Genomic DNA, 27680 nt, shown 5'->3' on the forward strand with positions numbered 1-27680 from the left:
GGGCAGTGGACGAAAGATGGTGTGGAGTTTGAGAAGGCGTAAGAGGAGAATGGCTTTATCGAGGCAAGCTTGGGGGCCAAGCCAGGTGCCTCGACCCATACACGACTAACGACCGGCGAAGGCGCGCGGGCGGAAACACAGAAATAATCGTGGCATGTAAGAATATCAAGAAGAATCATAATGATACTACATTTCGAGCTTAAAGGCCGTAGCAATTTCAGCTAGTTTACTATGCAGTTCCTTATTCCTTTCTCTAATCCCCGGTCCAGTTCCCTTGCACGCCCGCCAGACAGCACAGGTGGCTGCCGTCTGGCGAGGATCTGACGTCAATATCAAACGAGGGCGAGGTGGACCCCGCGCCTCGCTCCTGCCTCCCCTCAAACCGTCTGATATAAACGCCCTTACGACTTGCCGCAGTCATCGAACCCGGACACTTAAAGATCGTGCGCTTTGGTGTAATGGTTAACCGTAGCCGTTGAGCCCTAATTTAACAGATTTGGGAGCACGGGTTCGATCCCCCGTATGGGGTGCGGAAAAAAAACTTCGGAGAAAACCATCTTAATATTAACGGATGATTTTCGCAACTGCCACACCCTGCGGGCGGTTTAATATAGGCTGGGCAGTGATCTTTTTTTTTTGAGCATGTCGAGGAGTCTTTTGTCACGCTTTTCCTTCATTTTGTTTGCTATTCAATCTTTTAGCCAGCCTTGGGTTGATTAACAGCAGGGCGATGGGTTATAATTTCTCCCATGCGTGTTTCCCTCCTCAGCATCCTCCTCCCAGATCATCCGCCCACATTGCCTCAGCACCTCCCAGGAGCTCAAGCTGCCCACGTTAAAACCCCCCGTGGTCTTCCTCGCCGACGATATCGCGATGCAGCCGGCGGAACCCGGGCGGCAGCTTCAGCCCAAAGTCGGCCCGTCTAGGCTATCCCCCGGATACCCTCAGATGTCTATAAACCTTGATCACCAAAACCGCAAGTTCGACACCACAGGCGCGCGTCGTCCACCTCGCTTTGTGGCAAAGTACGTCCGGAACAGGCTAGCGACGAACCCCATTACAAGGTGGGAGCACGCCGCCGGAAGGGGGCGGGTAGCGGGTAGCAGAAGCGCTCCGCGCGCAGCAGGGCGATGGGGACGCGTGGCCTCCCCATAGCGTCGGCGGCGCGGCCAGGACGGTCTGATACTCGCGGATGCCATCGTCGTTCTGCTGTAGCCTGCGCGCGCGAGCGCGTCCGCCGCCTTCTCCGGGTCCGGCACGGGGATGAACAGCGGCTGGTTCGGGGTTTGTCCCAAGGGCGGCCCGGGGGCCCATCTGCTGGCCGTATCCCAGGTCCCCATCCTTCGACCCGACCTCTTGGACGCTACCACCCTACGTGACGGATGCGGCAAGATGAACCGACTGTCCTGTCCGCCACCCAGCTCGCTTCTGCTTATAGCCAGCGAAAAATAAGCGGGATATTATTTACTCGGCGCTGCCATGAGTGATTGCCCTTCTATCCTACCCCAAGTATGCGTTTTGTTGACTCCCTTTTCGTACTTCCACAATCTAGCAACGATGGAGTGACCCCATCTCAGGCGCCACCAGGAACACACGCCCCCCAAGTGAGATGCTGTTGAATACAGAACCCTCCGCCCTAAACGCCGATCGTTCCTCAACCGAGGCCGACAATGCATTCCCGTTTTCCCACTACCCTCAATGCTTTGAAGCCAATATCATGTTTCCTGGTATCTTTGAGCACGTAAAACAGTATTAAAAAGGTGACAGAAGAGAAGAAGAAACCCGTAGAGAAACAGCGTAAAAGACACCAAACAATACAAGAAAGTCCTCCCCCTGCCCTTCACATGACGACGCACTCGCGCTCGGGCTCACTTCCGTTTGACTTCCGGTGATGGCCAAGGTGATGTTTTCTCTCCCTGCCCTCCTTATCAGGTCTTCCAATGTCTGATTTGTTCTTGTTCTTTTCCTTGCTTTCTTTCTTGCCCGAAGCGTCACCTGGCACAGCTGACAACGGTGGCGACGAGGACGGTGCAATGAGGGGCTGCTGCTCGACGTGCTGCGCCGAGCCGGCCTCGCCATCGTAAGCGTCTTGCACCGTACTGGCGGATGCCTGATCCAACGATACCGACTCTCGCAGCGGCTCTTTGCTCGTGCGCATCAGTCCGCCTAGTCGCGACATGGTTAGGCTCATCCGGCCCTCGCCTGCCTGACTCGCTGGCCGGCTGCACCGCTCCTTCTCCTTAGATGCTTCCTTGTCGCCTCTATCTTTCTTGGTGAACCGGGCTGCGGCTCTCGACAGCCGATGCGCCGTCGTGGGCTCCTCGTTAGCCGCCGCGGGGCCTGCAGGAGTCTGGGCTTCTGCTGGTGGGCGAGCGTTCAAGATGCTCGTGACCTCGGAAAATGGAACACTGCTACGCCGCGACGAGGTGGCACACATATTGGTGTCCAGAACACCTGTCTCCAACTCGTTGTCGAGGCTTAGCCGTACTGGCCTGTCAAGCTCCGACGAGAAGCGAACGCTCGGCCCTGTTGAGCTCCCCAACGGCGCTCCGTCGAAGTACCCACTGGTTTGCCTTGACATATCTGGCCGTTCGCTGTCTGTATTTGTGGTTGGCGAGTACGAAGCGGTCCCCGACGTGGTCGCTGTTATGTTGATAGTCGAGTCATTATATGATGGCGGTTCCGTTGACGTCGTCCCATCGACCGAGGCTGCCGTCACGTCCATCATGGGGACTATTTGATAAAAGAGCAGGTATGGCATCTCATCCTTGAGCGATTCCTTGATGTCATCCACATACGTCACCCGATCCTCGACCTGAAGATCGTCAAACATGACCCATTGGGCGTCTTCGTAGTCTGGGGGTGGGTCTTTGTCATGCCGCCGGTTGTCCGTCAGCAGCTTCGGTGCAACACGCGAGAATGCAACGTAGTGTCCACTGTGCAGGGATTCGCCACGGTGGCACACCACAGACTGGAGAACAAGCTTGTACTCGGCACTGAGTCCATTAGACTCCTCGACCTTCGCGTCATTCACAAGCATGAAGTGTGGTAGCCTCATGCTATCGGGTATGTCGATGAAGGTGTTCTGTCTCCTGGGCTGGCCAAGCTCCGTCATCATGTACCTCTTTAGGCAGATTCCAACGACTGGCCGGGTGTTGAGGTGCCTGGCAACGTCCGTGTCGTTTAGGGGCTCGTCCTTTCCAGTACTATGCCATGCTGTTCCGCGAGCGTTAGCACTGCGTGCAACTTTGCGAGAGACGTCAATCACTACTCACGAATAAGCCTGAAGAACTGCCACGCAGGTATTGTCACGGCTCTGACCACTGTAGAGCCCTGCCTCTTGACCTTTTGTAGGATGGTCGAGGCGTCAGCGCCCGTGGGCTTCCCTTCGGCATCCAAAACTACTCTCTGGATAATGCTTGTGGACCGGGCTCGGGGCGATGGCCGCGTCTCTGGTCGATCCCGGGTCGGGGTTGAAGAGGAAGACGCTGGGGAATCGATGTTGGTCCACCGCCGCTGCAGAGGTGTCAGGTTTTCGACCTTGTCGTGGGCTTCGTCGTGTTCTTCTTGACCGATATCCGTCACGACCCTGATCGTGTTCTTGGGCCCTAGCACGCTGGTGATGGGGCTGTCTGCCTGTCTGTCTGCTGATTTCTTGTCGTCTGGACTGTCGCGCAGGACATCCACTCGCGTGTTGAAATACTCCTCCAGACAATCCTCAAGCTTGACTCCTTTGCCCTCCGGGTCAGCCGGCACCGCCAGATTGAGTAGCCGCTCAAAGACAACTTTGTGGTCATCGGCATCTCCTTTACCCTGGTGGAAGAGGTCGACCTGCAGTGTAAGTAGAGGCAGTTGCAGCGTTTCTGTGATGAAAGCAAATGCCTCTGAGGTGTCTTGTTGCTCTAAAAGGCTCGCGTCACTCCAGCCACATGCAGCAAGGGCATTCTGGATATGCTCGGTCTGGAGAATCCGGGGTTAGCAAGATGCCAAGAAAGACAACTCTGTCACAACGGGGTACCGGCGGCTCTACAAACCATTTCGACTCCAATAAGCTTCCCGGACCGCAGCATATTTACCCACAGCCGCAGCAGGGCAGCCAGATTACGATGTGCCTCGTCGGGGTATTCACGGCGCATCAGCATACACTCGAAAGCCCCCATTTTCGCAAACATTGCGAACAGCAACGAGTCGAGGTAGCAAGTGACCGCGCCGCGGTTCTCAGCGCCCAGCATGTGCGTGTTGGCGTTGTATGGTAGCAAGACGCCTTCGAATGCCTCGGACTGCAGCTTCAAAAGCTCTTTGGCTTTGGCGATGTCGCCCCGGGAGTACGTCGAGGATAGCACGTAGCGTATCTGGTCGCGTGTCACACCCGACAACCCCTCTTCTTCGACCCATCGTACAAGTTCGTCGATCTAGTGATACGGTCAGAAAGGATACGTTCCAGCAACTAGTGGCAGTTCGGGCGTGTGCGAATAGGATTGTGCGGGGGTCGACCGCAGGAATTCGACACAAGCAATACGAGGGCGATTCGGCGCACTTTTTGATTTGACTCTTTTTCCTCATTCCCCAGGCCACGGTCTCGGAATATGGCAAAGAAGGCATCGGCGGCGAAAGGGCGCTATTTTTACGCCGACAGCAAGCGACAGAGGTCAGTCCATATCCTTGTCCCTCCGAGATAGCATGGCACGGCGCTGTACCTTGTGATGAGGGTCCGACGATTTGCTTCTTCGATGCGCGCCTCCGCTTCTGTCCCTATCGCGGAGCGTGAGGAACCGCTTGGGTAAGGTTGTTCTCATCATGGCTGCGGGCGCCGCATCGGATTGAATCGGGAGGAAGTTAAAGCGGGCGTGTTGCCGTGACGTTCAAGCCGAGGAGCGGTGTCGAGAGAGCGGCGCTGGCTGGTTCCCAGCGGCACCTGTGTGGCGGCGCTTGCGACGGATCTAGGGAGGACTTGGTGGCGACCACGGACAGCGACGCTGGGTGCTGGCTGGGTGCTGGCTGGCGCCTCGACTCGGAGGTTTGCGTTTTCCCTGCGGGATGCGACAACCGGCCGATCTGCGAGCCCCGGCGAGTTCCCAATGGCAGCCAAATGCAAACAAGAAGAGGCGCCAGACGTGTGACCAGCTGTGCGAGAAGATGATGTGGCCAATGACGCTTTCCCCAAACCTTGAAAGCAGCTTTGTTTTCTTGTTTTCTTCTAGGCCCCCGAGAACTCTCCTCCTAGGTTTTGGCTCAGCGAAATCTCTGAGGGAGCGAACGGCTGATTGATGCTTGTCGTCGGAGGGGCAGTTGGTGCGGGTGTGTTTGGCTCTCGCCACGGCCCCCTGGTCAAGGGACCTGGCCAGTCATCGATGCAGGGACCAGATTTCCCAGTGGACGAGATTAAGCTGCTGGCGCCACGCCGTGGAGGATGTGGAGCGTCGAGTTGAAGCCGGCTTTGGATTAGCGCTGTGCCCGGAGGCTGGGAGGCCAGTCGGTGGAAGAGTCCGTCGCTGTCGGCCTTTGATGTGGGTGCTGGATTCTGGTGGACAATGGAGGACGCTGCTGGCGCAAGCGTAGCTGCCCACGTTCCCGTGACGCCCCGCTGTGCTGGACCGTTTCCAGGCAGCCAAGCCAACAAAAAAAAAAAAAACACAAAATTGATGACGATGCCCGGCTGACGACGGTGGCCCGCACCAGGCAGAAGGATGAGCAAGAGACGACGTCCGCAGCGGAGGCGAAGATACGGGTGTGTTTTGTTTAGGCTCAATGCTCAGGGCCCGCGCATCTGGCAGAGGATGGATGATTTCGATCAATGGCAGCCCACTTGAGGTGGATGCCCGCACAGCTTGCGGGTGCGGTGCAGGGCTGGCTTGTTCCACGGTGGAGTGCTTCTGCGGCGGGTGGTGTGTGTGCGCCAGGGTCTTGGCGGGCCATGAGCGTCATTGGCGCACCGACCAGCAGTCGAGGAGGGGCTGCGGCCCCGCTTCTCTCCCGCCGCCATCTCTAAAATGGGCCAGACCTTCACCCATTTTTCTAGGCAGCGTCACCGGAAGACGGCCTTATCAGGCCAGCCAACAACCGCTACGCTTTTTGTTTCTGGCATGCGCGTCAATCTCGCAACAATGCCACCCCTCGGACTAATCGATCTTGTTACCCCGTAGCATCTGGCCGTCGCAAATACTCGGATGTCAACGTGACGACGTGACGTAAGATCCGATACCATCGGCTGTCGAGATGGGCTAGGGTGACACAGGCACGTGTTATTGGCGGCTCAGATACGACTTATTCTTAGAACCTAAAAGGCTGACCGAGAGCCTCTAGTATTTACAAGCGATACCCCATGATGCCAACTAGCGAAGTTGGCGCGGCGTATGTCTCCCACATGGCCGTGTCCGTAAATGCTGTAATCATCATCATCCAGAAAAGTTGGCGGTTAGCGGCTCTGCATCAGCGCTAGAACGAAAAGGCAGAAGGAGGAGAAGCAGAAAAGAAAGGACGGCACCGTCTCACCAGCCAGAACCTTTCATCCCGTGCTGCCACAAAAGAATCGCCCTTGCACGTTGTCCTAAATCTCCATCCGGTCGCTTTTTATACATGACCCCGCTCCCTGACCATATCTACAAAAGGCTCTGCCAGCCGAGATCTTTCCCAAAAATCTGCGCCATAGAACGTCAAACCGCCACCGACCCTTTACGCCTCGTCCCTCGCTGCACGTTCGATACTTCGAAGAATATCATACTGCCGACTTATCAAAATGTCCCCCAAACACAAACCCACACGAAAAAGCTAGTCCAGGATTGACAACACAGTCAAATCACCGTGGCACAGTAGCACCCGAATGTCTATGGCACCAGCACCTTCCCCGCGATCGCCCATCTGTCCAGCTTCTGGGCCAAGGTGCCGAGAATGATGGGTGCAGTAGACCCAAAAAGGATCCGAGTGTTCTGTGTTCGTGCAAGGGCCCGAGTCTGGAATCGTCAGTCGATGTTGCAGAAAAGCAAGAAGAGGCTGTCTATGATTCGTCAAAGGATGTGCAGATCGGGTAGCACCGCCGTTTTTGTTCCACGCGCAACGCAATCGGACAATAATAAAACAAGAGAGCAAGAAGCAGAAGAAGAGATATAAGAGTGAAAACCAAGCGCGTGCGTTTATAGGCAGGTTCCCGTTACACATTCTAGAGATCATTATTAGGGCCAAGGGACGGTCATCAACGCTGAGGAGCGGGGAAGAGCGGGGAGGATGTGGTTTTTGCGCAAAAGCCGCGCCGATTGTCAAGTTGGCTGCCGAGGCCATACGAGATTAGAACGGGATGTTGGGCGACTCCTGGGCGCCGGAGCCCATGGCCTCCTGCTGCTCCTGGAGCTCCTCGCCGCCAAGGTCCAGAGAGATGCTCACGCCGAGCTTGGAGTTGCCCTACGGAGATCAGCGCGTCAGCTATGCCCAGGTTGGAAAAGGGATCGGGCAACTCACAGTCGGGTGGTCAATCTCGGCAGCGACCGTCATCATAACGGGCCCGCCAACACGCTTCTCAACCAAGCAGCCCATCTTGCCCTTGGTGTCCACCTGGGCGCGCAACGTCGACATGCGGAAGTCGTACTTGACTCCAGCAGTCGTCACACCCTGAGTGGTAAGAGCCGTGGGCGCTCCAAACATGGCGGCTTCGGGATCGGCGGGGGCAACCGAGAGGGTCATGTCAATGCCCGCCTGCACCTTGTCCGAGATTTTTCTCCAAAAAGTGGTGTTGATCTGTCCTTGGCCCGAGAGCTGGCCCGTCGCAACCCAATCATCGGTTTTGTACTTGGCTACGTACGACATGACCGTCTCGGGAGGAGTGGACAGGCTGGCACGCTGCCAGACACCCTCGAGGCCCAGTGACAGCCTCTTGGTCAGGGACTGCATGTAACTGCCGACGTAGATGCCAGAGATGCCACCCTCGAGGAAGGAGGGGTTGAGGGCCTTGACCGAGGCCGAGAAGTCGCCGCCTGTGTAGTCGTTCTCGATCTGCACCATATCCTGGCCCCCGCCGCCTCCGAGCTGGAAGGACGACTTGGTAACAAAGGCGCTGGACCATCGCCAGTTAAAGCGCGTGCTGACCGCCATCTCATTGTCGACGCTCCCTTGCATAAAAACCTGTTGCGCGTTGTTGTTCAGCACCCGGAACGTCCAGCCCCGTCCATAGCCTTCCCATATCCCTCCAGCCTGTCCTCCGGGAGAGCGTCGGAGGGTCAAGACAGAGCGCGGCCGTACCTTACTTGAGCCGTACATGGCGGCAAACGTATAAGGGTTAATGCGCTCGCCAACGGCGAACTGGTGCGAGACTTGGAAAAGCGGGTTCAAGCTGAAGACCTTCGTCAGGTCTGCGCGCAGGCCGCTGAAGGAGTGGTTGTTGAGGAAGACATCGCGCTGGACCTCCTTGGCCAGGTTCTCGGTGGTGCCCGGGTTTGGCAGCCCCAGCTTTGCGCGGCGCTCCTGGAACGAGGCGTATAGGTCGGCCACGCCCGCCGTAAGCGGGTTACTGCGCACGAGGTCTAATGAGGAGGCGGAGGCCATCTTTGATACCGGGACAAAAGAAAGGGCCGCAAGGCTGGGCTCGGATGGGTGGGACAGCGCTGGCACGGGCCGACGGCGGGCGCAAAAGAGGGGGAAGAGATGGCGAAGACCAATCCGGTCAATGAAATCGTGGAATTCGGCCAGCCAGGTTATCGCATACGGGCGGGTGCAATGGATCGCGTGGGCTCAGATGGCTGGTCCTCGTGGCCCTCGGGGCGTGAATACGTGTGTCAAGGTTGGGGGAGCTCGACTCTGTGAGGGCCAAAAATTTCACCAGCACATTTGCCAAAGCTCCCGTGTCCCTGTTCCAATGGCAGCGCAGGCGCTGGTGGGAGTGGGTATTTTGCGCCAGCTAGTCCTGGCAAGAAGGCAAGGCGGGCTGACCCGGAAAAACCGTGGGCCATTGGCCGACGGACCAATCAAAACTTCTGAGGCCCAGCGCCGACTTCAAGGCCAGAGTGGGGCGTAGTGGGTTTAGGTGGACGAATCCTCTCCGGGTAGCCTAGATCAAAATCAAGCGCTCAGGTGGTTACATGAAAGTCATTTGTCTTGATGTGCAGGCTGGAAAGGCTGAATGCAGGGACGAGAAAAACATTGAAGTAAAGATGTGAAGCTATCGCACCAGCCAAAGTCTTCGTTCGATCTTGCCTCGGAGGTACCTACCTACCAGGTACTTACCTAGGCACCCTACCTAGGCACCTTACCTAGGTACCTATCTCGGTAGGTGCACCCCTGGTTGGTTGGTATTTCTATACCTTGTACGCACACCTACCGGGCTATCAGAAAACACCAATGCTGCCTTCATGCAAACCTGCCTGTTTCGCGGGTTTGGCGCATAGTTCTCACCACGGACAAAGGTTTGGGAGTAAGTTGCGTGCGTCATTGGTCAAGGTTCGACGCAGGGACGGTTTAAGTGCCTCAACCAAACCCCGTCAGCAGCCGCTTTTGCCGCGCGCGGATCCGGAGGCGGTCTGGTGAGGGGAATCTCCGAGCGAGTCAAAGTGGACGCTTTTCCCATAAAGTGTGACGCGGGTTTTTTTCTGCAAACCGCTCGATATCGCAACTCCGATCCATTGCTTGACTTTGCTCCTGCCTTCCATCTCCAGCCTCGGCTCCCGTCCCTTCGAGCAGTTCCCGACTCCCTAAGGCCGTATGCAGCCAGCCAGCCCAGCCCACTTTGGTACCTATAGGTAGCCCCACGCGGACTGACGTGCGTCACATCGCAGTCAACACCCACCCACGCCTGCCCGCTTATCTTAGGCCTGAGGACCCGGGCAGCGAGGCTGATCTCCATCCTCCTCCACCTAAAATCTCTCATCCGCAAAATAGCAGTATATAGCAGAGCCTCGCTGGCTCCATCCCTAGCAGCTGCCCGAGAAAAGGGGCTGCGACTTGGCAGCGTGCAGGGTCGGCACTTATACGTATACGCCGCTTGGAGTATTTTGGCCCCGCCAAGTCTTCGTTTGACGACCGACTTTTCCGCTGCGTGAATCCGACACGATGGATACTCTCCTGTGAGTGACCTGCTTCATCTCCTCGTCCGAATGTCGTGACCCTTGCCAAGTCACCTCCGCACTCCCTCCCGCTCCCCCAATTGGGACCCCATCGACCACTTTGCTGTCTACAACCCGCCGCACCTGGAATTCCAAAACCCACGCCCCCACAATCTAAACACCCAACAACAGCACAACGCTGGCTGCCGACCCGGGCACTCGAAATGCCACACAACAATGACCTAGAGCCTACCTCCAGCTCGGAGGAGGCCGTGGCCGCGGGGGATGATATCGCTGACGATGGCGACAGCACCGCCGAGATCGCGGCCAACGCGCCCCGGTACCGCCGCAAGAGCTCGACTTTCATCGATGGCATCCACGATGTGCCCGAAAAGGGAAGCCTGGCGCCTGCACAGCTCTACAGCACCATGTCCGGCCGGCTTTTCCATTCGGGCCGTATCGCCATCGTGATGGTCGGTCTTCCTGCCCGTGGCAAGACGTACGTCCTCTCCCTTCCCGCACCTCTCTTCCTACGGTTATATGGAGATTGCCACGAGACTGACGCGCGCAACAGCCATATCTGCGTGTCCATGGCCCGCTACCTATCATGGTAAGAAAAGTCTCAGATGCCCATCCAGCCCGCGTATTGCTCCGCGGGCCATCAGGATACAAATGGCTGACCGGTGCTACTGTTGCCGTCAAGGCTTGGAGTGAAGTCTCGGATCTTCCACCTGGGCGACTACCGGCGCGCCACCGTCGGCCCTGGCGGCTCCGTCCCGGAGGATTACTTCTTTCCCAACGCCAGCCCGAGGTCAGTCCTTCTTCGGCAAAAGATCCTCAAAAAGTGCAGAGATGACATCTACTCGTGGCTCAACCACGAAAACGGCCAAGTTGCAATCTATGATGCCGTCAACCCTACCTCGAGTGGCCGACGGTCGCTCGCGAAGGAGTTTGCTGGGCGTGATATCCAGGTAAGGCGGGCCGCGAAGTGATCCTCGTCTTTGTTTCCCTCCTCTTCCTCTTTGGAGCACTACCCCAGTACGTTAAAGCTCAATTCTAACTCTTACCGTACAGACGCTATTTCTGGAGTCCTTTGTTGATGATGAGCGAATTTTGACGGAGAATGCGCGGAACGTCAAAATCTCATCTCCTGATGTGAGTCTACTCGCTCCCTAATATGCTGGGTGAAACGTACTGACCCAAGTCTTGCAAAGTTCGCGGGGATGGACCCTGACGAGGCCGCCCGCTCTTACCTGCGGCGGATCGACATGAAGATCCCCGTGTTCGAAACGATGCAGGAAACTGAGCTCAACTACGTGCGGATGATCAACGCGGGCCGCAAATTCTTCTACAACAATGTGTCCTTTAACTACCTCGCGCACCGCATCGTCTTCTACCTAACCAATCTGCACATCAAGTCCCGCACCACCTTCTTCGTCCGGGCTGGGACGGGGAGCGAAGAGGACTCGTCCAAGAACGACTGCCCGCTTTCAGAGGAAGGGGTCGCGTTCGCGACAAAGATGACCGAGGTCCTCATCCAGCACCGCGAGCAAGAGCACGAGCAGCTCGTGACTCGCGACGGAGGCAAGCCCTCGCCCATGCGGCCTCTCACAATCTGGACGTCGACGCGGCTACGCACCATACAGACGGCCCAGTTCCTCGAGGCGAAGGGGTACTCGGTCAGACAGCGCTCGCAGATGCGCCAGATCAACCCGGGCGTGTGTGAGAAGATGTCGGCGCGTGCCATCCGCGCCTTGTACCCGGACGAGGTCATCAAGCACGATCAGGATCCCTACCACCACCGGTACCCTCGCGCCGAGGTCAGTTCTTGTCCTCTTTCCTCCCGCATTCCTTCTTCCTCCCTCTAACGTAATCCCAGTCGTACCACGACCTCGCCGTCCGGCTCGAGCCTATCATTCTGGAGCTGGAGCGCGAGCAAAACGACCTGCTCATCATCGCGCACGAGTCGGTGCTGAGGGTGCTGTACGGTTACCAGATGCACTGCAGCGCCATGGAGATCCCGACGCTCAAGTTCCCGCGCGACGAGATCATCGAGATCATACCCGCGGCCTATCAGAACGAGGCCAAGCGGATCCACATCCCCGGGCTGGACCCGCGCATCGTGCCCGGGAGCCCCGAGGACATACGCCTGGCCCAGCACTACGGCACCGGCGGCAGCGTACCCGGCAGCGGGGCCCTGACGCCCATCGGCGCCCTCTCTCTGCCGCCGCCCGAGCTGGACGCCGAGGAGCAACAACAGCTGCCGCAGCCCGAGTTCGACACACGCGGCCGCGGCGCGGCCGGCCAGCAGTCCTCCGTGCTGGCCGAGGCGTCTCCGCCTGGTTCGTCGCCCGTCCAGCGCCCGCCGGCCAAGGTGCTCAATACGTCTGCGGACGCCGTCAAGGACAAGCTTGCGGACGAGGACTGAGGAAGGGTCGCGGTTTTTGCTGTAGGGGGATGGTGAGGCGGCCCCATCTTGGGCACACTTACCTTATCTCTCTTTTTTGTCTCTCCTTGCTACGACATGACAAACAAGGTAGATAGAAACGCGTTGCTCTTGTTTTGTTTTTTTGTTACTTGGACCCCATGCCTGTCATGCGGGATGCATGGACACGACTCCCGTCGCCGTTGGTCAACCGCCGTTGGGCTGGGTCATGACAGTTTTCCATGCCCCTCTCTGGGCATGGAGGCTACCCGACCATGGGATCGAATAGATTAGGTAGTATCGATGAATCCATGTTTATGACTGTGACCACCAAATAAAGCCCTGCTCGCAAAGACGGGGCTCAGTCTGTCAACCTTTATTTTATTTTATTTTTTTACGCACCATCAGGGTGTCATCATAGTAAGCCGACGACCTCGCCGATTTTCGGCAAGTCGTGAATGATTCAGCGTCCACAGTAATCAGTCCACAGGGGTTCTCGCCGTCGCGGTGTGGTGGGTCCCGCCTTAGCTGGACCCCCTGGATTGCAACCCTTTGGGGAATGGGCTCAGATGGCCTGGCCTGACCGGGACACGGGCTGGGAGGGCGTGATGACAGGGACGGGGCATGATGATGACGACATTTCGGCTGCCAGCCCCGAAGAGAGGGATTCCGTAGGGGTTGGTTTGTCTTGTGCCGGCAGTCGATTTTTGTCTGTTTATCCATTCCTCGGTCCTCGCTGTCGCCCACTTTCAGCTTGGTGGTTTCTAGGATTTCGTGGCGCCTCCTGAGTCAAGCTCGGCGCCAATAAAAAGTGCAGGCCCAAAGAGGCAGTATCGGCAGGAGATTCCAGGCTCTGACTGGATAACGAATCGATGGAGGTTCTGGGCCTTTGATGCCCATCTGTGCACCGTCAAATGGATGATCTTTTTTTCTTCTTTTTTCCTATCTTTCCTTCATTTTTCTGCATGCGCCCGAGCCCCGACGCGCGAGGCCATGCCATATTGGCTCAGCACCGCGAACAGTTAGCCATGATCAGCCCAAAGCGCTCAGCGCCATCACCGCCAACAAAAAAGCCGTGGCCCAAGTGCGCCCTCCCTGCTGCATCCGTCTCCACACACAAGTGTGTGCGTGATGTGGTGGGTGGCGGCAACCGAATCAGCCACGGTCCGTGCTAAAACTGGGGGCTACTGCCCCTCGCCGGCACGTCAGACCCCCAAACTCCGACATCAGGCGCTTCGACTTCGGGATTCCCGTGCTCCCTTCTCATTTTCCTGCTCCCTTTTCGCGCCTAGAATTCGACCAGCGTGAAGAAGCACCAGATAAGTTTTCCTAGACTAAAACCGGTCGGTGCATTGTTTTTCTTTTCTTCTTCTCTTCTTCTTCCGTGTCTTCTCGCGCATCGCCCTCATCCCATTTCCGCTTTTCATTTCCTAAAGTTGTGCATATATTCCTCGCTTGTTCCAATCTCCGTCTCCGTTTGGCCTTCCTCGTCCTGCTTGATTTTTCGTTTCCTTTTTTGCCGCCCTTCCCCAGTCAGGCAGCCCAGGTTTTTCGGTTTGCCTGCACCTACTATTGATCTCGTCCAAGGCACCTTCCTGGCTCTTGTGTAACACTTTGGCCCGTTCCTGCCTCCAATTTCCAACCACGACAGCCCACACTTTCGAGGCAGACCTGAACCGTCCTACGCCATCTGCCCGACCACTCCGCTGCCCGCCCATTTCCACTACAGCCCTCTTCCAGCGGCCCCGACACCACACCCCACGACCGCCGACGCAGCCAGCTGCACTTCTCGTACAGTGTCCCACCTCTATCGGCCAGCCCAGCGAGGCCGAACCCTACTGCCGCAACCCCGCCCCGACCTGGGACGGCAGAGCACACCGCCCTCACCCGAGCGAGACGACGAGACACACTCCCATACCAGCAGCAATGAGTCGACCCGGGGCCGGCGCGAGGCAGCGCCTCATGACGGAGCTGGCGAGCCTGCAGAAGGAGAAGTGGGTGAACTTTGAGGACGACACATCGAACCTGTTCAGGTGGCGCTTTGCTCTGATGGTTATCAACCCAGACTCGGCCTTCAATGGCGGATATTTCAGGGTAAGTCGACTGTGGGCTCCAAACCGAATGTTGCGGTTCGTGCCTCGGTCGCGAACGTTGACTGACCAAAGCCGGCGTGCGTTCCCGCTCGACTCGACAGGCTGAAATGTCCTTCACCGAAGACTACCCGTACTCGCCGCCCAAGTTCAAGTTCCTGATACCAATCTACCACCCAAACATCTACCCCGACGGCCAGCTGTGCATCTCGATCTTGCACAAGCCCGGCGAGGACCTCATGTCGGGCGAGGAGGCGAGCGAGCGCTGGTCCCCGCTGCAGGGCGTCGAGTCGGTCCTCCGCTCGGTCCTGCTGCTGCTCGACGACCCCGAGATCAACTCGCCCGCCAACGTGGACGCGAGCGTCCTCTTCCGCGACAAGCGCGACGCCTACAACCAGCGCGCCCGCGACACGGTCGAGCGGTCCAAGAACCACGTCCCGGCCGGCTTCGTCATGCCGACGAGCTTCGAGGCCGCCCCGCCGCCCAAGGTCGAGGACGACGACGCCTTTTGGGCCCAGAGCGACGAGGACGACTTTGACTTTGGCGGCAGCGACACGGACGACGACGCCGAGGCCGAGTTCGAGGATGGCGAGGGCGAGGGCGAGGAGGATGATGAAGAGGAGGACGACGAGGACCGGGCCGACCGGCAACGCAAATCTGGTGACAGATGAGCGGCGTCGTCGCCTCGCAAGAACCTCATCTGTGGACCAACTAATACAGGGGCTGGTCGGGGCGAATCTCACGCATTGGAACAACTAACACGCTTTGTTCTTGTGTTCACCGCACCTATTACGCGCCGCTCTCAGCAAATCCGGTTTCGCTTTCCCTGATTTCCTAACTCTCAGAAACCCAAGTCAGCTTTGTTTTATGAACCCTACTTATTCCTTCGTACATGGTATGGCGTCATCCAAGATTCAGCACGAGCCAGTCGATGACAGAGAAACACGGCGTTGTGGGAGGTCGACATATATTGGGACGGGTTTTCTGCCTTCTCAGCCTCATGCCTTGCGTCTATTTTCCTGACCAATATATCCCATTTCTCCCTTCCAACGTCTGATGCATGCCTCCTCCAGCTCCATGGCACAAACCTGTGACGTTGACTCCCGCAAGCCCCATGATCTGATCCGGCATCACACCCCGTCCCCTCATCCAGACTACCGTCCACTGATGCCAACGGCGGTAAATTTGGCAGGAGTTGAGAAGGCAATTGAAAAGTAACCCCGAGGTTTGTTTGCGGGCCTCCATTTGAGCGAAGGGAGGAGCGCACGCCACCTGTTGCCTCATCGCCTGCGTGAAGCGACGGTTCCGTGCTGCTTGTGCCGTGATGTGTGCTGCGCTGCCATATTTCTGGGTTTCTTTCTTTTTTTTTCCCCTTTTGTCTTGTCTGCCCCCGGCAAGCCCGCGACATGCCTTGGCGCTAGGACGAGACTGGCAGAAGCGCAACGACCCGTCCGGGCGGCTGTGTTTATTGGCGGCGGAGCTTCCCATTTGACGAGCGAACCCACATGGCCGGGCCCAGGGACCGCAGCTCCATGGTTGGATGGCATACAGACGGCAGCGTGGAAGGAAGCACTCAAATACAATCGCGGCGTGTCTCCGCGTTCCCGGTTTCTCTCTACAAGCTTTGTGCACCGAGTTGTCTAGATAGTCCTTGGCACCATGTACCTTTGCTCACGACATCCAGCCCCTAAATCCACCAACGGACGCCCAAGGAAAACGAGTGAGTACGCATCCATGGGGGATAGGATGACGGCAAATAACCAGAAAAGACGATCCCAATCCAACGTGTATCGTGTGAATGCAGCAAACCGCTACGTATAGAATGGGGTATCTTAGCTACACGAACATGCCACGCCTGCTATGATGTACATTTTGACCAGATGAATCTACCTCTACTTCGCCCCATCGACTGGGGGCGTCCGCGGCCGCTCGACCGGCTCCTTGGCGGCCTCGGACCGCTGGGTCGAGGGTGTGTGGATGTCGGTTGTGTTGGTACTGCTGCCAGGGGTCAGGGTTGTGTCGACCAGCTGTATCTCCGTCATCTCGACCCCCTCGTCCACATACTCTAGCGAGGCGTCGTTGCTAAGACTGTTGCCGCTGCCGCTGCCGCTGCCGTTGCTGTTTGGGAATATCTCGGTGCTCGTCGTCCTCGCGCCACTGGCCGGCTGCGATTCCGCCGACGGCGGCTCGTCGAAAGAGACCAGGGGTGGTGGCTGCTGCTGCTCCTGTCGCTCCGGCTGTTGCACCATCTGGTGGAGCTCCTGTGCCGAAGAACGCGCCGGCAACGCAGGCTTGGACGTTCTTGAAGCGCGGACATCCTCAGGCGTCTGCTCGATCAGCTCTTGTTTGAAGTAGCGGTTGTCGAACTTGATAAAGGTCCGAAGGGCCGCCGAGAGCGGTGTTGGAGCCTCATCCATCGCCGCGTCGTTGGCATACACCAGGTACGGCGCCTTGCCCTCCGTGGACGCGGCCTGCCTAGCTTCCTCCGCCGTAGACATCTGAAAATGGTGGAGACGGTTAGCCGACCAATGTCACCCTGCCATCATTTATAAGGCATCCCTGAAGAGCGACACCGTGTCGTCATCAGAATAGGCGACCAGGAATGCCAAAGACTTACAGAGATCCTGAGCGGGTTTTCCTCGTCAGTCGCAACATACGAGAGCCGCCACCATTGGTCCGAGGGTCGAGACTCGTTTTCCATGTCGATCAGATCCGGCTCCGACCGACGCGCGACGTATGTATCGTTCGATGTGACCACCCCCCTGAGATTGTATCGGTGCGTAGGCTTCCATCCCTCCTCCGGGCAGGGGATGCTGTTTTTGAGTGTGCGTGCACGGATCTCGGCCTCGATTTCGCCCCTCAGCTTCGTGTAGTCTAATCCACAGATTGTGTCAGGACAGTCCAAACGCGGTGTTCAAGATCTCCTTACCCTCTTTCTTCTTTGCGATCGTCTCGGTGAGGCCTTCGTGGAGCTTCTTATCCCGCTCCCACTGCTCGAGCAGCGCCAGCTCCGTGTCGGTGAATTTGATCTTGCCGTCCATGTAGCCGGGTATGAAGTGGAAGTATTCGGGGGTGTCGACCAGCTCAAACCACCTGCGCCTGAGGGCGGTGAATCGAAGGTCCTTCTCCTTGGCAACGCGGTCCTCGATGACGCCCCTGCTTATCGAGGTCTTGTCCTTCCATTGCTCATCCTTCCGGCTCCACCACTTTGTGAGATCAAACTCGAGGCGGTCCACCTCGGTGAGCCTGCGGCGCAGCGATCGGATCTCGAGCTGCTGCTCCAACGATTCGTCACACCTCTCCGCAAGGTAGCGATCGATGTAGAAGGTCTCGGGGATGTCGAGCGGGCGGACCAGACCACCCTCGCCGCCAAATGTCATGGTCAGCACATCACCTATCTCGGTGATTGCTGCGGTTCGAAGGCTCGATTCATCTTCACTGAGGCTGTTGACGTCGATCCAATAAAGCTCGTCCCAGGCGTCGTATAGCGTCTCGATTTTCTGGTACTGCCCGGCATTGAGGCGCATTTCCAGAACGGCAAACCTGTCAGGTTCATCGTCGATAGCGGACCCTGAGGAGCTGAAAGAAAATATACGGACTCCCCAGAAGAGGCGCGAGATTGTGTCTTGACTGTGGTGCTCCTTCAGTGTATTGAAGAATTTTGTCTCAGGCACAGCATCGGAGCCCCAGTCATCCTTCAAGACCCTCAGGCTCGCCAACACGTCCGCCGTACCGTAGCTCCTCTCGGTGAGGTCTAGGAATGCTACCAACCGGTGGATTTCCTCGCAAAAGTCGGGCTCTGGAGTGTACTCCCATTCCATCAGGTCCTCCTCCTGTTGGACCGGCGGCTCCTCCTGGGTCTTGGGCAGGATGGGCTCGCCTTTCCACCAGAGGTTATTGGTGCCGTACGTCGTGGCAGGCGGCCCCGTTTCGAGCAGCAAGTTCCGGATCGCAGGTATCTCGTGGTATATGGTGATGAGGGCACCCAGTCGCTGCTGGTCGGTTCCGTCCTTCCGACACCTCAGAAAAGCGGGGACTCCCGGATCTCGCTTCCTAACCGATGGTCTGGGGTCGGGCCTTTCGCGTGCAACAGGCACAACCGCCCACTGGCTCTGGTCGTAGTGGTCTCGAACCGCGGGACCAAAGAAGGGGAGGTGGACGTCATCGCCCTGGGCACCTGTCACGCCAGTTTCCTGGGGCGGTACCTGTAGCCCTGAGTGTGCGGCGGACTCGGCTAGCGCCCGCTGGAGATCTGCCTCCTCCTGCGCTCTCGAGCTAGGTACACCTAGGGAGCAACGGACCGAGAGTCAGCACATTTGCAAACCGACCTGGCGTGAGGGATGGGTGTATAAACCTGATGTTCCATTAGCGGTCCAGTCTACCATCCTGCCGAGCGGCGAGCGGTTATCGGTGCGCGATGGAGGGCGCGATGGAGGGACGCTGGCCGAGGGCGGCACACCGTGTATGATGCCGCCATCGTCGGCGCCCTGGATGGAGAATGTGGGGATGCCCGCGGCATCGGGGAGAGTTCCGTCGCGATCGGCTAGGAAGGGCAGCTCAGTCCACGTGTACTGTTGTCGGAACTAAGCAGCAGGGGAGGTAGTTGGGCGGCGTTAGTTGGATCACGAAAGGCGGATGTGGAAATTGTGAAGCAAAAGATTGAGGCTGTGGCACGCTCCATCCAGGATATCGAGGCGGGGGTGGGGGCTCAAGGATGCCGCGACGGAGCTGGACTCATGGGCATGGGCGTCGCATACCTTGCCCTCATCTTCGTAGAACTCTGCGACAACGGCTTCGGTGCTGTTGCCCTTGGCCTTGAGAGGGGAGCCAAGAAAGAGTGTCAGCGTCAACTGCAAACGTTGGCGGATGTGGCTGCTTCAACAGCGGGCGACGGTAACGGCACACGAACCCTTAAAGCCGAGAGGATCAGGTCTCTGTCGAGCTCTTTCCTGAGCCCTGTGAAGTCACAGACTGTGTCGACCAGAGCCTCCTCGGACATTTTGGCGGCGGTGCGACTAGAGCGCAGGAGGGCCTCGTCCGTGGTCGCGATGCTGGAGAAGGGCGGGCGGTTTACGACTGTGAGTGCGACCACCTGCAATCCGCTGCGCAAGCTCGATTTCGTCACCCAAATGGCCCCGCATTACCGGGCGCGAGAGCATGGGGGTATTGGTTTAGGGATGCACCTTCCTCGTTTTGGGTTTCCCCACCACAGGTATGCAACCTTTTGGATGTACTATGTATCACAAACAACCCAACACGCCTCCAGCTGTACACACCGTTTGGATAGGAACCTATGGGTGGAAGAAAGTTCAACCCTGTAAACGGTAGCACTAGGCGGCAGGCGGCAGTAGCTAGGCGAGGAACGGAACGTAAGGCTTGCGGCATGGGTTTAAGTGTTGCCAAATCAAAACATTCAAGTCCTTGGTAGTCACATTTCCGGCAGGACGCGATGCAAAAGTCATAAGAAAAAAGCCAGATCTCTGGAGCATTAAGAATCTCGGGGGCATCTATGTTAGAACGTCACAAGTAATGAATGATGCGTTTGTAATACTCATGGGATAGCTTTATTACCATAGAGGGGTACACATCTTCACTTGGGAACATCATTATCCGCGCATATGTATTCGTATAAGTGTTTGTAAACTACGACTTCGAATACAACAATCCCCATATGTAATTTTCGTCCGTGAACTGTTAGGCGGACTTGCTCCTTCCCATGTATATAGTACAAGGAGACTCCTTATTGATAGCACCTGCCCGTAGGTTGTGACGGTAATCAGGAGCTTACAGTCACACACACTGTACAATACACTGCCCCCGCGCTCGCCAACAGCGACGAGCTGCTGCGTCATTGTAGGCTTGGGCTCCAGCTCCTCTCAGCGAACTCCAAAAAGAAAACACCATCACCAATCCCAAGGCCTCAAACGCCAGCTTCCGCCAGCATGTCTGACAAGCGCGTGCTAATCACGGGGGCCACCGGCCTCCTCGGCAGGGAGGTTGTCAGGGCCTTCCAGGACAAAAAGGGCTGGGCCGTGACGGGCGCCGCCTTCTCGCGTGCCGACGGCGTGTCCATTCTCAAGGTCGACCTGGGGAATGTGGTAGAGATCGAGAAGGCTCTGGACAAGATCCGGTGAGTGCGCCGCTGAGATACCCACGCGGGGCTGTGCCTGAGAGGTGTCCCCCACAGGCCCAGACTGGACCCTCACGCATGATTATAGTGTCTTGTTTGGGATACTAACTCGTGGCTTTCGGCCGGAGCTAGGCCACAGGTTGTCGTGCATTGTGAGTTTCCCTCGGGGTCTGCTGGAGACAAATGTCCCTGCGAGGCCAACCCAAGACATGAGAGCAATGCAGATAGGTCTAATTGCAGCGATACCTTGTCCGGTGTGAGTGGCGAACAGGATTGACAAATAACCATAGGTGCTGCCAACCGTTTCCCCGACAAGGTGGACAAGGACCCGGAGGGAACGCGCCGGCTCAACGTGGCCGCGACGGGGACCCTTGCGCGGCTCTGCGCGGCTACTGGTGCCGTCCTGATCTATATCTCGACGGATTACGTCTTTTCTGGTCGGCCTGGTGAGGCCCCCTACGCTGCCGACGCCGAGACCGGACCCACCAACCTGTACGGCCAGACCAAGCTCGACGGAGAGCGCGCTGTCCTCGAGGCATACGGCGGCGGCGGCAAGGGCAAGGCGAGGGGCGTGGTGCTCCGCGTCCCCGTGCTGTACGGCCACGCTGAGACGCCAGCCGAGAGCGCCGTCAACGTGCTCATGGACGTCCTCTGGCAGGCGCAGGGCGACGAGGCCAAAGCCGTCAAGATGGACCACTGGGCGCTACGCTATCCCACCAATACGGAGGACGTGGGCAGGGTCTGTGCTGGTATGCCTCTCTTTCGCTTGTGTGTTCGTTTCGTCCTGGTCCCTTGTTTTGCTTCCATGCCCGGCAGATCGCTCTCTGGAATGCGCCCGCATTTGCCATTGTCCCCCACCGTCTGGATCGCTCGGTCTAGATCTGCATCTGCCTCAGGCATGATGCGCATGTCGATCGCAGCTCGGGCGCGTCTCTGGCGCGTCTCCTGCCATCCCTTCTCCGCGCCATGCTGCCGAAACGGACCTATTTGCAGATTGTTCCCCAAGCGGGCATGAGCCAAGCAAATATTGAGATTTGAGCTCGATGGCGGAGGCAGGTGTTAACGTGTAGTCTCCACCCCCGCGCCGCATGAGCCAACAGACGTGGCGGAGAAGTATCTTGACACGGACGATTCGGCCACCTTGCCGAAGCTGCTGCAGTTCTCGAGTGAGGATAAGCTCACAAAGTATGAGATCTGTCAACTGTTCGGCGAGATCATGGGCCTCAGCAGCGACAAGATCGAGCCAACCACGGAGGGCAACGACCCATCGGCAACGGTGCAGCGACCGTACGACTGCCATCTCGGCACCAGGGAGCTCAGAGATCTGGGAATCGACGTTTCAACGCAGGACTTCTCGGCATGGTGGAGGCGCGAAGTCAGGGCCTTCCGGAAGTGAAAAAAGGGGCGGCAACGGGGCTGCTGCTCCGTGGGATGGTTGGCTAGCATGTTGGCTGTTATCCGTTAGAGGCGAGAGGGCGGGACGATCCACTCGCAATCTGAGGAGTGAATGCGACTATGGCCATGGGCGGGCGCTGGGCGCCGGGTTGTACAAGAGATGCACAAACAAGACAGCATGCAGGTTGTAAAGAATAACGATCGCCGACGTCTGCCGTTCCTCGAGGGAGCAGGGGCCGCTGGCATGCCCGCCCACCCGCCCACGGCCAACCGCGATGTTACCGTCGATCGGCCGTGCAGCCACTCGATTAGATTCCCACGGACGTCCTTTTCGGCCCTTCCCCGCCCGTCGGGCGCATGGTTTGCTTTTCACGTTGCCAGATCCCATCCAGTTCAAGTCATGGCGACCACCCAACGACTGGATGATGTGACGGTCAGGGTTATCTTCAGGGACGGCGTTTGTGCACAAGGAAAGGCGGGTGACATAGCGGGAAGCATGACTACGTGACTTAGAACCAAGCACCGAGGCCAGTTAATGGCAGGGGGTTTTCGATATTGGCTAGACCGCAGTGGGTCTGGGCCTTGTCACCTTCCATAACTTCACTGTGGGTGAGCATCAATATTTCCATGTTTATGGATCATCGACCTCGCTGTGGGGTGGGATCATCAGACTAGATGGCGTGGCTTGCTACGCTTGCCGTAGGTCAGAGTCTTGTTGGCGTAATCATCTACTTTTGACGATTCTTTCCATAATCGATTTGCTGCATCTTCTCATCACCTTTTCCTTCCCATCATAGCACCACTGTATAGTATTTTCCCTTAACCTTGCGTCTGGCTTCATTTCCCATTTGCCCATTTGCCCATTCAGTGAGCTTTATCCAAGGTCGGAAACATCTCGTCTCATCCCACGACCAGAGGTTGGTTGCATTTGCGATGGGTCCTGTGTGTGCTAACTTCCAATGCCAAGGTTGGGGAATGACAGGCGGGACAATAGGATGGACAACAATAGACAGGGACCCGCCCCTGTGCACTGTGCTGTGCAAGGCACTAGTCACAGTGGACAGCATGTGAACAAGCATGTGAACATGATGCCGTCGCGGCTTGCTGTGTGCTCTTGGACGCCAACGACAAGACATGATACGAATTGGGCGGTTGACCAAACCCTGGAATGCGGCGACGTGGCGCCCAGGGCCGCGGGTGGACCTGCTGCTGGCCGTCCTGCCTGTCGTCGTGGCCGTTACCGGCTAACGCGTCTTTATTAGCAGTTGAGTGCTTGAGTTTAAGGCGGGCACAGTGCAGCCGACCTGTCAATGGTATGTGGTCGAGGGTCATAGACGACGCAGGAGCAGGGCTAGGCTGCATGGGCACATGGGAAGGAACCCTCTTTGGGCGGCTGGGGCCTTTCCTAGTAGCACGGCTGGCTTCTCGCTTGCACAGCACACAACACACAGCACGCAGCACAAGTGCTCGATGTAGCATGAAGGCCAAAAATTCACCAGCACCCACACGAACCGCACCTATTGCGCCAGGGGCCACCTGGCCCGGGGCCCTGGGCCCCCAGGCTAAGCCCCATCAATTCCATCGAGGACCCGCTGCCGCAAAATTTCCCAGGAACGCCAGTCTAATGCCACAACAGCCACTAGATCGCGTCTCGTCGTGCGGGAACGCATTCCAGACTCCTTTCGTGCACTGCTCCAAAGGGGTGGCAATGCCCAGTGGATGGATGCCCAGAGAGTGGATGCCCGCCCATCCTCTGCAGACAGGCGCTGCCAGGCCCCCTGAAGGCCGGGGAGCAGGGCAGACCTTTGGATCGGGGAATTGGGGGTCCACCCAGACCAAAAAGGAGGGCGGGAAAAAGGGGAAGGTCGCCCAGCAGAGACTGGACTGGACTCGGTGGACTGGACTGTGCACCCATGAGACCCTGGACAGCACAAGCTGGCACCGGCCTGTCCGTTCCTGGCGTTCCAGGGCAGCCAGCATGCAGCATCGCATCGCAGGGCGGCGGAATGCAACAGTGTTGCGCCGACGCGTTGTCGTGCCCGGCATTGCCCAAAAGGGGCGGGACCCTGTTTTTCTCTTTCCTCTTCTTCTGTTCCTGTGAAGCGGACTCCATCTCGCTTCCCTGCCTTTCTTGATTCTGTCACCGCCTGCCTTGCTCTGCACTCTCTTCAGCTTCATGCTCCCTATCCGTGGGCTGGGCAAGAGAGAGGAAATTTCCTTTTTGTTCCTTTGCCGGCTCCTGTCCAGCTCTGGCTTTTGTTCCGGGCCGCAAAAAGTCTCGTTCCGCCCCTTGGGACCTTCCCGTCCAGTCTGCTGCCGTTATCTGTCCGGGACCCCTTGAAGGCCCCATCTCGGTTGTGTGTTGCACTGCTCTCCTTCTCCAGCCAAACGCCCCCTGCCAGAGCCCTCTTTTGGCCTCGCCCCCCCTGCGCGGCTCCAAGGAACTACGCACCGCTTCGATTGATATGAACCACCACCGCTCCGTTCCGCTCACCGAGTAGCTGGTCGAGCGGCCCTTTTTCTTCTCTTCTTCCCCTCGTCTTCCACGAGTCTTCTGCCGGCGCTGCAGATCTGCTACGTCCGCAACTCTGTGCTCCTGTTCCTCTTCGCCACTACAAGCCAAGGGGTCCAAGGCGAGCAAAGAGAAGCGTGCCTTGCATCGCCGCGCCTGTGCAAGGGAGACGCCTGCATTCCCGACACACACGCGCCGCCAACCCACGATACGATCCTGCTCAGCAGCCTCGAGTGAGCCGCCCCTCCTGGGAGGACTCGATCGAACTCGGGCGCCTAGCCCGGTGAGGGATCTCGACGACAACAGGCCGCTTTATAGCAGCATCGCCCCGTTCCACCAGCGGAACAGCAACTTCATGCCAACACGCCCAGACGCATACATAACCTCATAACCACACCACAACATGTCTGCACTAACAGAGCCCATGCCCCTGCCATCGCCGCCCGCGACACTGTCCCGGTACCGCAGTCTTCGGGGCAAGAGCGTCTCGGAATCGCGCAAGGTAGTCGAGGCCATTGTACCCGGGAGCCCCAAGGCCGCCTCGGAGTTTGGTGACAGCCCCAAGTCTTCAGGGTCGAGGTTTAGGAGGAGAGCAAAGACGCTCACTAGTGGCGACTCGGAGAGCGCCAGCAGCACCCCCACCGCCGCACCTCCAGTCCCCATGCTGCCACCGTCGCCGATATCGCCTGGACCGCTTGTCTCGCCCACGGCAACAACACCATCCAGGAAAGCCAAGGGAACCCTGAGGGCGCCCCCACCTCTCGTGCTTACCGACAGCAACGGCGCCATAAGCCACAATGGGCTCAACGAGTCGGGGTCCGAGGCCGACATCCAGGGCATGAACTTCCCGGCAGTTCCTGTGGCGATGGCCATAACCGCCGATACCGCCGTCGGCCCAGATAGCTGCTGCGGCACGCCCGTTGACGACGGCAGGAGGCGGTTACAGGACAGGCTGGGCGACGATATAGCCGAGATGGAGGAGAGCATACGGCAGGCCAGGGCGGACGCTATCATCAACAGCCACATCTACAACGACCACAGCGACGCTGCCTCGCTCAAGTCCTCGGCGGAATCTTTCAAGTTTAGCAACAATGGGCGCCGGCCCTCGCCGCTGCAGCTGAAGCCGCGCAGTCCTGTGCTGGAGAAGTTCAACTTCCTCGGCTGGGGCCGCAAGTCCAGCGCCGCTTCGCTTTCGCCGTCCCCGTCCACGGCGACATCCTTCGACTTTAGCAGGTCCGGGACTATGGACCCCCAACCGTCGCCACTGGCCAAGTCTTTCCTGGACAAGATTGGACAGCCACCGCCGTCGCCTGTTCCCTCAACAGCGAGCAATGGTGGAGAGAGGGTAAGTTGTCAGCTGAGTTTGACACATAACACGGTAGCGCTTGCGTTTTTAGAAGCTAATCAGTCTCTCTGCCGTCAATAGTGCGTGCAAGTCCGTTGCCGCGGGGTATCGATGAATGTCGACGTGACACTCGACACTAGCACAGTCGATATCCTTTTCGCATGCTCTGATGGGTTACCGTTGCCACAGTCCATCAACACTGCCACAGCCGTTGTCGTCGAGTCGTACACACATCTTGGACTGGAGCGACGACTCAGGCGATACGAACGCGTACGAGACGTGCTCAACTCGTGGGATCGGGACACGCAGAACCATCTGTTTGTGGACACATCCTCTGATGATCTCGGCCAGGCGGCGCAGCAGCACAAGGATCTGGACATCTCGTCTGTGTCTTCACCCGCATGCACGCCTCTGCAGCTTCAGCAGCCTCCCCAGGGCTTCGTCCTGCAGCTCCACCACTCACAGCGCCCCGGCAAGTGGAACAAGCGATTTATCACCCTCCTCGAGAACGGCCAGATGTTCGCCTCCAAGAAGGCCGACGTCGCCCTCGCAGTCAGTACACCCACATCGGCCACGGGCGGATCGCCATGGTCCCCGTCCGCCGCTGGGTCACCCAGGGGCCTGCCCACTGTGACGGCAGCCGCCGCAGCGGGTGCCGCGGCGATTTGCCACCTGAGCGACTTTGACATCTACACCCCGACCGAGGCGCAGTGCAAAAAGACGCTCAAGGCGCCCAAGAAGTTCTGCTACGCTATCAAGTCTCAGCAGCGCACCACTGTCTTTGCCGGGTCGCCCGCGGCCGAGAACTTTGTGCACTTCTTCTGCACCGAGGACGCCGACGTGGCGCGCCAGTTCCACACCCGCGTGCACGCCTGGAGGTCCTGGTACCTGGTGCACCGCCGGGGCGTGGCTGGGTCCGCGGCCACCTCGCGGCGCAACAGCGGCAACGACGACGACATGAAGCCGCCGCCGAAGCTCGAGGACAAGCGGCCGGGCACCTCGGGCAGCATGAGCGGCGCGCCGCAGATCCTCGCCGTCAAGCACAAGCCCAAGAAGTCGGTCAGCCACATCAAGTTCGAGGGCAGCCGCCACAAGATCCGCGTCAGCGTCGACGAGGCGCCCTACAGCATCGGCGAGTTCCAGCCGCTGCTCGACCTCAACCGCTTCGACAAGCCCATCGACGAGTTCGGCAAAGACTGGATCGAGCGCCAGAGCGCGCTGCCGCCCAACGCCGCCGAGACGGTCGCCGCGCTGGTCAAGAGCGCCACCGGCCCCGGCACCCCCAAGACGGAAGGCGAGTTCGCTGAGGGCGGCCTGCTGGGCGCATCGTACGACGAGCGCAAGAGCCGCAAGGGAAGCGCCGCCGGCAACGAGCCGTCCACTCCCGTAGAGGGCCCCTTCACCGAGGGCGCGACTCTCGTCAACGGCGGCCTGTCGCCCAATGGCGAGGAGGCCAAGGATGGCGAGGACAAGGCCGAGACTGAGGAGCCGGCCGAGCCCAAGTCGCCGCCAAAGCCCGAACCCAGGTCGTGGTTCCCTTCGGCCTCGGAGCACTCGGCCAAGAGGCGCGCCCAGAGCATCTCGGAGGCGGCCGCACGACCCTCGACCTCGGCGGGAGAGTCGTCGTCCCGCCCGGACCCCCCGCTGCCCTTCCCCTTCGGCCCCGGCGGGCCCCTCGCCCAGCAGGCGCGCCCGCAGCACCTGCACCCCGGTGGCCCCGGCAGCCGCGGCCGCCCGCCGCCGCGTCTCCCTGGCCAG

The 27680-nt window shown here is 58.5% G+C and overlaps 9 protein-coding genes across 9 annotated transcripts in view; 5 read left to right on the forward strand and 4 right to left on the reverse strand.

Annotated features, from left to right (window-relative positions):
• The window catches only part of GGTG_07213 (hypothetical protein), a 1276-nt gene extending 698 nt beyond the window's left edge, over positions 1-578 (forward strand). Inside the window, exon 2 of the mRNA XM_009225037.1 lies at positions 199-578. Within this exon, the coding sequence (XP_009223301.1) occupies positions 199-466 (268 nt within the window). The 3' untranslated portion in view covers positions 467-578. The remainder of the gene's footprint in view (positions 1-198) is intronic.
• Positions 579-834: 256 nt separating this feature from the next.
• GGTG_07214 (hypothetical protein) lies at positions 835-1314 on the reverse strand (the record flags this gene model as incomplete). Its single annotated transcript, XM_009225038.1, has 2 exons — positions 835-927; positions 1054-1314. 2 exons carry the CDS (start codon positions 1312-1314, stop codon positions 835-837), a joined length of 354 nt encoding a protein of 117 aa, XP_009223302.1.
• A 526-nt stretch (positions 1315-1840) lies between these two features.
• On the reverse strand, positions 1841-4796 carry GGTG_07215 (ubiquitin C-terminal hydrolase; the record flags this gene model as incomplete). Its single annotated transcript, XM_009225039.1, has 5 exons — positions 1841-3216; positions 3276-3960; positions 4035-4412; positions 4538-4618; positions 4698-4796. The coding sequence occupies 5 exons, from the start codon at positions 4794-4796 to the stop codon at positions 1841-1843; spliced, it is 2619 nt and encodes an 872-aa protein (XP_009223303.1).
• A 1451-nt stretch (positions 4797-6247) lies between these two features.
• Positions 6248-8854, reverse strand: GGTG_07216 (mitochondrial import receptor subunit tom-40). Its single transcript, XM_009225040.1, has 3 exons — positions 8230-8854; positions 7453-8112; positions 6248-7395 (listed from the first exon to the last, which is right to left on the reverse strand). The coding sequence occupies exons 1-3, from the start codon at positions 8530-8532 to the stop codon at positions 7282-7284; spliced, it is 1077 nt and encodes a 358-aa protein (XP_009223304.1). The 5' UTR covers positions 8533-8854; the 3' UTR covers positions 6248-7281.
• A 663-nt stretch (positions 8855-9517) lies between these two features.
• On the forward strand, positions 9518-12819 carry GGTG_07217 (6-phosphofructo-2-kinase/fructose-2,6-bisphosphatase). Its single transcript, XM_009225041.1, has 7 exons — positions 9518-10046; positions 10336-10524; positions 10600-10635; positions 10729-10996; positions 11100-11180; positions 11240-11845; positions 11905-12819. The coding sequence occupies exons 1-7, from the start codon at positions 10033-10035 to the stop codon at positions 12451-12453; spliced, it is 1743 nt and encodes a 580-aa protein (XP_009223305.1). The 5' UTR covers positions 9518-10032; the 3' UTR covers positions 12454-12819.
• Positions 12820-13216: 397 nt separating this feature from the next.
• Positions 13217-15590, forward strand: GGTG_07218 (ubiquitin-conjugating enzyme). The gene is made up of 2 exons (XM_009225042.1): positions 13217-14544; positions 14645-15590. The coding sequence occupies exons 1-2, from the start codon at positions 14377-14379 to the stop codon at positions 15209-15211; spliced, it is 735 nt and encodes a 244-aa protein (XP_009223306.1). The 5' UTR covers positions 13217-14376; the 3' UTR covers positions 15212-15590.
• A 553-nt stretch (positions 15591-16143) lies between these two features.
• Positions 16144-19715, reverse strand: GGTG_07219 (hypothetical protein). The gene is made up of 6 exons (XM_009225043.1): positions 19450-19715; positions 19298-19354; positions 18895-19123; positions 17470-18825; positions 17158-17414; positions 16144-17038 (listed from the first exon to the last, which is right to left on the reverse strand). Exons 1-6 carry the CDS (start codon positions 19537-19539, stop codon positions 16433-16435), a joined length of 2595 nt encoding a protein of 864 aa, XP_009223307.1. The 5' UTR covers positions 19540-19715; the 3' UTR covers positions 16144-16432.
• A 705-nt stretch (positions 19716-20420) lies between these two features.
• GGTG_07220 (methionine adenosyltransferase 2 subunit beta) lies at positions 20421-22326 on the forward strand. The gene is made up of 4 exons (XM_009225044.1): positions 20421-20670; positions 20803-20822; positions 20961-21419; positions 21771-22326. The coding sequence occupies exons 1-4, from the start codon at positions 20483-20485 to the stop codon at positions 22064-22066; spliced, it is 963 nt and encodes a 320-aa protein (XP_009223308.1). The 5' UTR covers positions 20421-20482; the 3' UTR covers positions 22067-22326.
• Positions 22327-24175: 1849 nt separating this feature from the next.
• The window catches only part of GGTG_07221 (hypothetical protein), a 4624-nt gene continuing 1119 nt past the window's right edge, over positions 24176-27680 (forward strand). The window contains exons 1-2 of the mRNA XM_009225045.1: positions 24176-25922; positions 26004-27666. Coding sequence (XP_009223309.1) covers positions 24981-25922; positions 26004-27666 — 2605 coding nt within the window. The 5' untranslated portion in view covers positions 24176-24980. The remainder of the gene's footprint in view (positions 25923-26003; positions 27667-27680) is intronic.

Source organism: Gaeumannomyces tritici, assembly GCF_000145635.1.
Source record: "Gaeumannomyces tritici R3-111a-1 unplaced genomic scaffold supercont2.3, whole genome shotgun sequence".
Taxonomy (NCBI): domain Eukaryota; kingdom Fungi; phylum Ascomycota; class Sordariomycetes; order Magnaporthales; family Magnaporthaceae; genus Gaeumannomyces; species Gaeumannomyces tritici.

Bases quoted from the DNA above. Each gene is read 5' to 3' on its own strand.
- GGTG_07216 (XM_009225040.1), bottom strand. From the start codon at position 8,532: ATGGCCTCCGCCTCCTCATTAGACCTCGTGCGCAGTAACCCGCTTACG. The intron at 8,113-8,229 runs GTACGGCCGCGC...AACGCGCAACAG, and splicing joins CCATGTACGGCTCAAGTAAG to GTTTTTATGCAAGGGAGCGT. The intron at 7,396-7,452 runs GTGAGTTGCCCG...TGATCTCCGTAG, and splicing joins CCGAGATTGACCACCCGACT to GGCAACTCCAAGCTCGGCGT.
- GGTG_07217 (XM_009225041.1), top strand. The intron at 11,181-11,239 runs GTGAGTCTACTC...AGTCTTGCAAAG, and splicing joins TCAAAATCTCATCTCCTGAT to TTCGCGGGGATGGACCCTGA. The intron at 11,846-11,904 runs GTCAGTTCTTGT...ACGTAATCCCAG, and splicing joins ACCGGTACCCTCGCGCCGAG to TCGTACCACGACCTCGCCGT.
- GGTG_07218 (XM_009225042.1), top strand. From the start codon at position 14,377: ATGAGTCGACCCGGGGCCGGCGCGAGGCAGCGCCTCATGACGGAGCTG. The intron at 14,545-14,644 runs GTAAGTCGACTG...TCGACTCGACAG, and splicing joins TCAATGGCGGATATTTCAGG to GCTGAAATGTCCTTCACCGA.
- GGTG_07219 (XM_009225043.1), bottom strand. From the start codon at position 19,539: ATGTCCGAGGAGGCTCTGGTCGACACAGTCTGTGACTTCACAGGGCTC. The intron at 18,826-18,894 runs GTTTATACACCC...GTTGCTCCCTAG, and splicing joins GACCGCTAATGGAACATCAG to GTGTACCTAGCTCGAGAGCG. The intron at 17,415-17,469 runs GTAAGGAGATCT...TCTGTGGATTAG, and splicing joins GATCGCAAAGAAGAAAGAGG to ACTACACGAAGCTGAGGGGC.
- GGTG_07220 (XM_009225044.1), top strand. From the start codon at position 20,483: ATGTCTGACAAGCGCGTGCTAATCACGGGGGCCACCGGCCTCCTCGGC. The intron at 20,823-20,960 runs GTGAGTTTCCCT...AAATAACCATAG, and splicing joins GCCACAGGTTGTCGTGCATT to GTGCTGCCAACCGTTTCCCC. The intron at 21,420-21,770 runs GTATGCCTCTCT...ATGAGCCAACAG, and splicing joins CGTGGGCAGGGTCTGTGCTG to ACGTGGCGGAGAAGTATCTT.